This window comes from Thermobia domestica, chromosome 5 (genome assembly GCF_964235325.1).
Source record: "Thermobia domestica chromosome 5, izTheDome1.hap1.1, whole genome shotgun sequence".
Taxonomy (NCBI): Eukaryota; Metazoa; Arthropoda; class Insecta; order Zygentoma; family Lepismatidae; genus Thermobia; species Thermobia domestica.
Genome location: NC_137458.1, coordinates 291,661,803 through 291,672,711, shown reverse-complemented (window position 1 = coordinate 291,672,711; position 10,909 = coordinate 291,661,803). Strand labels below are relative to the sequence as shown.

General features: G+C 34.5%; 1 protein-coding gene across 1 annotated transcript; it reads right to left on the bottom strand.

The window, feature by feature from the left end:
• Window positions 1–10,069: 10,069 nt before the first annotated feature.
• On the bottom strand, window positions 10,070–10,420 carry LOC145685591 (uncharacterized). Its single transcript, XM_081757978.1, has one exon. It carries the CDS (start codon window positions 10,418–10,420, stop codon window positions 10,070–10,072), a length of 351 nt encoding a protein of 116 aa, XP_081614104.1.
• Between the last annotated feature and the right edge of the window lie 489 nt (window positions 10,421–10,909).

Sequence of the window (10,909 nt, the reverse complement as noted above, 5' to 3'; positions counted from 1 at the left end):
TATAATGTAGAATTCAATCCTATGCTATAATTGAACATGTTCTGATACCAATAGGCTAATCTGTCTTATCCTTTGATACAATAGACGACAGCAGTAAAGATTATATTATCTTTCTCTCGTTAAGGGAGTTCGTTCCATTATTAAATAGAGCTGATATATTGAGCTTTAGTTTCCCGGTATTGTTCCAAAGTTATCAAGATATGCACAATAAATAGTAGTTAACAAAATGTTGAAAACTTCAAATTCAACGAAGATAAATATTTAAGTATATAATGTATATAAAATATAAAAATACAAGTTTATAGTTATAAGAATGAAATTAAAGTTGATTGTTTCAATTTGACATACTGCGATACAATAAAAATAATCCTAATTTCTAATGTCTTACATTATTTGATTTAATCATGAATTTTCATATTTACCTCTCGCTAAACATTATCATTATTATAAGATAGCATTTTCTATCGGGAAATTTTCAAATATTTTAAGATATCTTTTCTGTTGATGTCATCATTAATGTTCTTGCTAAACAACATTCAAAAGAAAATCACTGTAACATTCAGAATAAAAAAACTCGCAGTTGCATCATCGTGTCGTAGCTGATGTATATCATGAAATAGAAATCAATCATCAATATCCATACTAAAAATCGTACTAATGCCTTATGGGTAAAAACATGTCTCTATTGGACCATTTAAATTGTGTAAGCTATTAGCGGCGGGCAGGATGATATATTGGTATATCGCTTACTGATTCGATCTGCGGCTAAATAATTCGTGGTAATCAACATCGCGTCCGTATGTTTTCTCTTGGAGCTCCGTTTTCTCCTACATTCTCATTTCATCAATTTTTTCATCATCATTCAGTTGGATTAATTATCCACCTCACTTAGCCCAAAGGGTATAGTCATGAGACGATAAAATGAAAGATTTTACTTTTCGATTAAGCTATTTCTCGTATATTTCAATATCGATCATCTTTAAAAAATGCATTAAAAAGTTTTGATTGTAACATTTTTAGGACAATGTTCTTGCAAATAGTTACACACGCACACACACACACACACGCACGCACACACACACACACACACACACATATATATATATATATATATATTGCTTACACTAACAAGGGAAGTACTTGAAGTGGTACGCGGAGATCTGCGTGTGTTATATATCGTTGAAAAGGTGACACCGAATACACTTCATATGTGAAACATCTCACTCGATTGGGGCATGTAGGGGGCGTAGCGACCATTTGAAGATCAGAACAACCACGGTACGAGACTTCAGTAAACTAGACAACATAGGAAGCTATGATGTAAATGATTTGAGACGTGTATATATAGGTTAAAAAGGTTGCTGAATACGAATCTGATATATGTATACAAATCAAAATGGTGGATCAAATATGGCGGACACAAATTACAAAAGACAAACTATGAATCTGAAATTGGGTATATAGAGATATTTGACGTCGCTATGAATGAATCGAATACCAAAAGTATAAAATTCAAAATGCCGTATTCAAGATGTCGAACAAAGTGCAAAACACTGGTGTGGATCTGAAAGCGGGTAAGTAGAGGTTTTCGTGGTTGCTCAGTACAATTCAATGTTAAAAGTACAAAATATAATATGACGGATCCAATACATGTAGTAGAAAAATACCTATAGTACATAATGGGGTCAGGTAGAAGCAGGTGATGTTTTACAATAAATAGTGAGCGTGTTTAGCTATACAATCATGTCAAAATTAAGACACGGAATGCTAACCAGGTTTTGTGGCGCACGAAAGTTTTGTCACGAAAAGATTGCAATTATAGACAATATTTATTTTACTACAGACTCCCTCTCCGGGGATCGTCATGTATTATATATCATTGAAATGCTCGTACCTAGTACACTACATTAGTAATATCTCGATTGAATGCAGCCTGTAGGGTACGTTAGGAGAATTTGCAGATACCATCTGAAGATCGGAACAATGACAGTGAAAACTGAAAAGTGCACGTTGGTGTTTAAAACATCGTTGTTTCCATCACTCTCGGTTTCACATTATGCGTGTACACTTGTGACACATATATATGACAAATGTCCACTCTCATGAGTAGAGACAGTACAGACACCGAAACTAGTCTCGATCATGTCTCAGTCTCGTCTCTAATTCGATAGAAAGATGTGCTTTTCAAAATCGAGACGAGACCGAGACGGAGCCCAGGCTCGTCTCAATACACATGTCCATTTTGTACTTGTGCACATTTTGTCCGCCATATTGGATCTGTCATATTGGATTTTGCACTATTAACATTGGATTTATACTCCGCGACTACGAAAAGTTCTACCTACCCGCTTTCAGTTCCATAGCAGTGTTTTGCAATTTGCCCACCAATTTAAATTTTATACTTTTGGGATCCGATTCATATATAACGACGTAAAATATTTCTATATAACCAATTTCAGATCCATAGCTTCGTTTTTATAAGTTATGTGCGCTATTTTGAATATGTAAACATTCGATGTCAGATTCGTATTCAGCTACCTTTTAAACCTATATACACCACATCTCTCAAAACAATTACATCATAGCTTCCTATTTTGTCCACGTTTTCTGGTGTTTCGGAGCGTGTCTTATTCTGGTTTTCAAATGGTCACCACGTCCCTCATAGGCCCCATTCAAGCGAGATATTTCACACGTGAGGTGTATTCGGTGTGACCTTTCCAACGATATATATGACACATGCAGATCGCCACGTACCATTTCAAATACTTCCCTTGTAAGTGAAGATATTTCTCCTGGCAGCCTAAAAGTATCTATAACAATATCTATTAATAAGAAGAGTTATAAAAATAACTCCACTAGCTTCGCTGTCTATAAATTGTCACAATCCTCGGTATTGCGGCCTGAATATTTCCTATATCTATTAGCAACAATAGTTGAAAAGGAAACTAAATGTGACTTCCAGTGACTTAACCATACCATATCGGACAAATCATATAATAAAGATATTATTAAAGCAACCAAGCAAATTACAACTAAGTGTCATTCACACCTAAAGTGAGTGAAGTGGATGATAAGAATTACAAATGTTATTTAAAGAAATTTCAAACAAAGGTTCAATTAAAATGTTTAATTAAACTCAGATTCACTTCAAAACAATTTCAACAGGAATAACTACGTTCAAAATATCTTCCAATAATTCGTTACTTGATCATTAATTTAAGAGGAGGTGGTCATAATTTTAATAAAGAACTTTATCCTAATGGTTTCAGTCACCTTTCAGGGCAGAGAGAAGTTACAATAAGTTTTCATAAATCACAAAAGACAACAGTTACTCAGTTCAAAACACGTACCCTACCAATAATTAACTATTAATTTCAATTTTGTAATTATTAAATAGTAAAGAAAAAACAACCACTTCAATTAAATTTGATCTCAATACAAAAACAAGTATCGCGACTTTTTAAAGTAGTCTCGTATAAGTCTTAACAATTTACTTCCTAAACTATTTATCTCGTTATATCTAAATTAAAGTAGATGCGCTGTGATGGTGCTATTAACATACTACTCAACCAACAACTACCCATATACCTAGTATTTATATTTCATCATAACTCAGCGGGAAACAATAGTTACAGAAGGGTAGAGGTAGTTACCATTCTCATCTCCAGATCCTCTTGGGTGATAGTGGCTGTCCCATTACAATACGATACAATACAGTGCAGTGCAGTGCAGTGCACGCGACAAATTTCAATCAATTCAAAATTTTAAAAGGTTTAATCCGGACGGACTATATGCTCTATTTTTAAACAAAATTTTTAACCTTCCATTTTATTTCAAATTTTGGTACGAAATCTAGCCAAGACATCTAAGGAAACGAAAATAAACCATTATTTACTTTAGTTCTTTAGAATCTATTAAACTTTTAAGAAAAGAAATCTAGATTAATTAATCCCGATATTAATTAGGGTTAAAGGTAATTTACAATTTTTTACTTTAGTTCTTCAATAACTAACAACACGTCGTTCAACACGGTTTAGTTCTTAATTTACCGATTTCACCAAAGTGAACAACAAATAAACTAATTAGGAACTTAATAACCTTTAATTATCAAATTTATTTAATAATGAAAGAAAAGAAGTTAAAGAAATCCTTCTCTTATTAGTTACCATGGGTGTATGCAATTTAAAGGTGGAATTTTAACACTTGATTTTATTTTTTATTTTTCTCCCTTTTACAGTTGCCCAGTTAAATTTCTCACTCGACTTCCAATGGCACAAAGAAAGCAAGAAAAGAACTACACATTATTCGGTGTAAGCTCTAAACTGCGATAAACAAAGCCACGTCAAACTAAATCTCGCTGATTTGCTGTTGTCCTACCGACGCTTGTACTCCTCCGCAAAATAGTTCATGTGATTGCATTACTACTTTTACTATGAAGCTTCATATAAAACTGATTTATATTATTATAAATGACAAAAATATAATACGGATTATCTAATAATACTGCAATCGAGTGTGGCTAATGAAACAATAGAAATAAACACTAAGCATGCGCAGTAATTCTGGCGCCAACTCAACTGTGGACGCGTGTTCTGCTTTTAAAGTCTGAAAGATGACTGGCATGAATCTCGGTTCCGCGAGTGTTGTGGTGAAACACCAACAAGGTAAACCTTTACTCACTAAGCAACAATTAATTACGAGCGAAATTCAAATACTTTTTTTTAACCTTTCGAGTTTCTTTTCTTTCTTTTCTGCTGCTGCTGTAAGTATCTGGACAACACGAGACAGTATTGTCAAAATGCACGTGTATAATTAGCTCCTCCCCGTGGGGAGTGGGAGTGATACATCACTAGCCAATCGTATTTGTGACAAGCGGAAGGATACAAATATTTTGTTTATCGGAGTTTAGAGCTTACGCCGAATAATATATAGACACGCTGGAACATTACACGTGTTCCGTCTTTCACATAACCACATTAGTAAAGTCACCTTATTTCTCAGCTTTTAAAAGGTTTTAATATCGAAGTCTTTTTAATAGCAGTAGACGTTTTTAATTTCATATCATTCACTTGCAAGATATGTGTTCTTTAACACCAACTTCACGGCACTTGACACAAAGAAAATACACGTTGTAACCTTGACACTTTTTAAACTGATTCAATTTTAGTGAATTTAATTAGACCCATAATATAAATTAAGCCTTTTAAATTGCGTAATTTAGCACTAAGTTTAGAAGCACAATTATAATTACGGCACTCTTTCACAATATAATACGAAGCACCTCTACATCGAACACTTCGACAATGTTTTTTACTTTTTCTAAGAAGAACAGCTTTCGGCGCGAAGTAAAGCAAGTCAAGTATAACCTGACCAGGATAGCTGTGCGGTTTTGGGAGGATGGCGCTGCTGTTGTGTTTACATCAGTTTCTTGGCAAGCGCGGTGGGACAGGGGAGCGGAGAGTTTCACTTTGCAGTGTATCCAACGGTCTTTTAAAGTTGCAGTTTAGATGTTATGCATAGTCTAATCTCTTTACGCTTAATAAAAAACGCCGTAACTTATCTATGTATTGTAGTGAACCATTCCTGAAGTAATGCAGATGTATTGTGAATAGTGATATATGAATGGAAATTACCAATTTAAGAACAACATAGCACAGCTGACAATTCAGTGAGCTTCTACCGTGTATTAAACAGAATGTATAAAAATTGATTACGTTTTATTCGATTTCATTATAAAACAGTAGAAGCCTGTAAAACGCAGGAATGACAATGTCCAGTGGCGTATTTAGGGGGGCTTCCGGGCTTAAACCCCCCCGAAATCTTACTTACTAGAATAAAGTATACGAAATATCTTGCAGAATTTTCACATTTTCAGGCAAAGCCCCCCCAAAAGTTAGCAAAGCCCTCCCCGAAATAAAATCGTAAATACGCCACTGACAATGTCAGTGACTAAATTTTAATTTTGGGTTGATAGCTTAGAGTTTTGCGCAATATCTTGTAACTGTAAGTTTAAATCAAGTTAAGGTTAAGGTTCATGATGCTGCTGTTTAAGTGTATGTTTATCGATTGACAAATAAATTATTTTTTCGAGTTTTAGCCAGGGAGGAATCTCGAAACGTTTCCTCTCGAGAACTGAAAGTCCTTTCCGCTGGTCTATTGGCCAGCGCATGTGTTTTTATTCTATGTGGTTCTGGGTTTGATTCCCATTGAGAGAACAAAACTTAATTTTACAATCTTTCACTTTCATTAATCATCTGTCTCCTCTAGCATAATCAACATAATCATGGGACGTTAAAATAAAGAAATTTCATTTTTTGTTCGAGAAATGTGAACCCTTTGGGGGAAAAGGAGGTGAAGAAATTTTTCCTTCATTTTTTAAAGATTTATGGGATTGGATAGCTTGCCTTTAGGGATTGATTTGTACAACTTGGTTCAGTGCACCCTTCTTTTAGGATCATTATAGAAATCCAACCCTTTGGTAGAGTTCGAATAAAAAGTATTGATAAAACATCAGCGTATGGGTAGTGTAAGAGTAAGTATCATTGCTTCAGGACACAATAAATTTTATTTATGAGAAAAGAAATTACATCTGGATTAACTCTGAATTTCTCTCAGGTTTTAGCTATCAGGTCACAAAGAATTTAATCTACTAACTCTTTTCATACAATATAATTTTGAAACTTGGGAGCCTAGTGTTATATTTGTGTCTGTAGTATATAATAATGCTGATATGTTATTCTGTTGAACATCTTAAAGGTATTTGTCGATTTACTTCAGAGGACTGAGTTTAGCCCGTAAACACAAGTTGCCTATAGTTCAAACATATCAGATGTACGGTCTTGTTTAATAAAACCTGCTCCTCCCTGTCCTCTATGTGAAAAGTCCTATATTGTTATTCACATATGAAATTCAAAGGCAAAGTCAGTCGTCTTTATTCAGTTGTATTTTTATTTCAAGTGTAAGGATTAAAATGCGCTACGCATGGTTGCACGAGGTTGGGTGGCTTTTTTTTTTAAATACTGAACTGACATATCTAACATTGGCACTCATCTTCTTTATAAATTGATGTAAGAAACGGCCGATTGATTTCCAGCCAATTACTTCATCACCGGTATCTTTGAGTAATGAGATAACAATGGAAGACAAACTTCGTTCTTTTCAAACTTGATACTTTGAAAAACTTATGAAAGTGGTTTTGTTATTCAAATACATATTCGCTCTAATCAATTTCAGAAGTAACATTAATCTTAGAATAACGTAATGGCTGTAAGAGTTACCCTGAAAATGTATTTTGTATATTTTCTTTTTTACGTAATTCAGAGATTTTGTCTGCATTTTACTGGAGTTATAAGGAACCTTCAATTATCAGGCACCCCATTTTAATCTCTCCCCCTCCGCCGTCAATGCAACACTTCTAACCGTCTCCCCAGGGGTCCTGGGTCCACCCCTGATTGAGATGGTACATAAAAATAACTTTGTCTAATCTCTGTCATTATTTAGCATGGTTTAGTATTAAAAAAAAAAAAACGATATTTCTGCCACATTTTGAAAACTTCATTTGAAAGTTTTCAAAATGTAGCAGAAATATCTTTTTTTTTTAATTACTAAACCATGCTAAATAATGACAGAGATAAGACAAAATTATCTTTATGTACCATCTCAATCAGGGGGTGGACCCAGGATCCCTGGGGAGACGGTTAGAAGTGTGGCGGTGAAAGATTATCAGTTCTCTCTCTCACCAAACTTTTGAAGTACATCCGAATATGATGTCAATGCAAAAGAATTTTCTTACTCAAGACCCCGATCGCTCCGCCTCTGACTTGAGCATATGCGTGAAGTGGTTTATTACGAACAATACAGAAAGAACTGTGATAGATTGGTTACAGAACTGTGATAGATTGATTACAGAACTGAGATAGATTGATTACAAGTAGTCCGGTTAGAAACACTGCTGCTTGCATTTTAGTTCCAAAACCGGCCGCCCGCACTCGTTCGCTGGTTGTGTTATACTTGAGTCCAACCCGTATTGGCTCAATAAACTACGAAACAGTTATGAAGCGCAGCGGGCACTCAACTGAAGTGGTTGCGAAAGTTTAAAAAGGAAGTTTCTGATTCTGTGCTGTATTACAAGTATTACTTTGATAATATATAGACATATATAGGCCTACATCAATTTAAAGCTTTTTTCTTAAAAAACTTTACAATGAAATTAGCCTCAAATCGAAATCACAAGGTACAACAATATATTACTTCAAAAGCCAATTTTTTAACCGTTCTTAGTTTTTTAAAAAATAAAAGAAAAATGTATTTTTCATAATAAAGATATTAACAAAAATGTAACGATTTTACAATCGTTACAAACTCTTGTTCTAGTGTTTTAGAAAATTAAAGAGTACTATGGAAAAAGTAATCCAATTATTTTGAACAGAATTTATTAAATAATGTTGTCCAGTTTTTTTTTTTTTTTTTTTTTTTATTCAGATCGGATTTATCGACTATTAATGCTGTTGGGACTGTTGTGTAAGACCTACCTTACTAATCGACAACAGATACTAAATTAACTAATAAGAGATCTGATAAGGTAAAAGCTTTGACTCGTGTTCCTCAAGGTTAAGTACTAGCCACTTTTTATTTTTAGCGTATATGAACTACTTGTTTAATTGCCTACCGTATAAAACAACAATCTATGCGGACGACACCACTTTTATCACTAGAACTACCAGGAAATTAATTATACAAGAACTACCAAAGGGGTCATTTTTACCCCTTTTATTTTAGAGTTTTTTTTTAGGTTGAAATTTAGTGTTCGTTTGGCAACGAAGATTTGATGTGACTTGATATAAAAATTAATATGCTTTAGAATCCACACTAGCTTTAACCAGGTATCTAACCATGGTCTCCCACGTCCAAAATGGTGGACAGTATGTGAATAAATTTACACTTGAAATCTTCCCAAAGATAAACTCAGGAACATTTATTGTACCAATAAGTTACGCAATTATTTAAAAATATAAGATGTGAGCATATAAACGAGTACAAGTTTCAAGAGTAAATCAAAATTTGATAATTGTATTATAGTGAGGCATATAGGTATAAATTTCAATGCACTGATTCCGCTAAATGTCCCGATTTGGCACTTCTTACTTTTTCCGGTGGAAGTTGTTGATGCTGCTAGCAAATCTTTCGAAACACGCCTTTGTCTCACTTTCTCAAAATGTTCCTTTGACAACTTGGAAAGACAGAACTTCTACAATTTTCTGTCTACTAATATGCCTATTTGTAATACACTTGTGTAAGATATGAGGGTTTACGACGGCCAAACCAAGTTGGTTATAAAAGAGCTATACCGGCCATTTTCTTTTAACAGCCTTCACAGAATATTTACTATCCATCTGGTCTACAATGTCTACACAAATTTTCTGCTGATTGTAAAACAAAACTTTTAGTTTTCTAATTTTCGTGACCACTGATTACATGTACGTTAGTGTGAAGGGTGCTCAATATCAGTACACTTTTGTTTTTCTTGCATTGATATGTGGTGAGAGTGATATCGTCCACGGTTTTGAGTAGTCCATCTTTGTACAAATCTTGATTATGGAAACGTACGGAAGCTGGAACTTTTCTCCTGTTGCTTCGGATAGTGCCAAGCAAATTATTCCGTTAATTTTTAGTTCCCTTGCAATATGTAGAGACGTAAAAATGTTGTCTCAAGTTACATGCAATCCCGAGTTTCAAAAGATGTAAAACTACATGTTCAGCAATAGGGATGTTCATTCGCCTCTTTTTATCTTTTCCTAGATATGGAAAACTACTTATTATATATTTGTTCTTCACTTCAAACATGCAAAATTTGTCGCCATATTTATCCGGCTTGCTACCCGTGAACTGAATAAATGGACCGCGAGATTTCGTTGGAAAGAGCCGCTCAGCAATAGTGCAATAGGTACGGGGATTGTGGAATCTTCGGAAATTTTCAATCAATTGATACCAAAAATAAGAAAATAAGAAAAACCTATCAGTTTTACGTCTTTCTCTCCTCATAGATTTGAGATAAACCTTATAAATTTCATTATTTCTTCAAACCGAAAGAAGCTGCAACCCAAGCTTTACAGACCAGAAACACTACACTTTCGCCATTCATCCTCATTGCTCCACGGAAATACAACAAGGCAATAATTGCATCAAACTCATCGACAGAAACTGACCAGTTAGGATCATCTAAAACTCGACGGTCCTCAACTTCTGTACACTTCTTTATATTTTGCAGTGGAGTATTGGTTGCAATCAGTCTGAATGCACTTGCATAAGCATCATCCATATTACGCGTAACGAGTGATGTGGGTTCTAGTTTGATACGAACTATACTATGTTTATGTAATCTTCCGCATGTCTTGTTGTTTACATCCACTGCCATCCACATAGTTTGATCCGGAGTTCACTTGGCCTACCAGTAATTTCAGTAAAATTTCCTTGCTCAGATTCTTCACTTGAATCATTATTACTAGAATCAGAATCAGTATATTTGACTTCTTTGTCACAACTACTGGAAAAATCTTATTTCCTAAGGTCTGTAACATCTTCAATTTCAATCCAGCTGTTACTATCCTCACCACTATTGTCAATATCCTGTAACTTTGCTAGAAACTCTGCTGCTGTATGTCATTTACTACCTGAAGACTCTATTATTCGCAAACAGTGAAACACGTTCTTCAAAACAACCACATCAAATCAATGATTGTTCACAATTGTTTCGGAGGCATCAATATAATACACCTTGATAAAAAGGATAAACAAGAACCGAAAAAGGCATTTTTTATCCAGGGTAAGATAAATAGGAGGTGGACTTTGTGGTGGACAAACACCGTCTGCGTGGGTTTTCTCGAGGTTCGTCCGTTTCCTTCCACTTTGT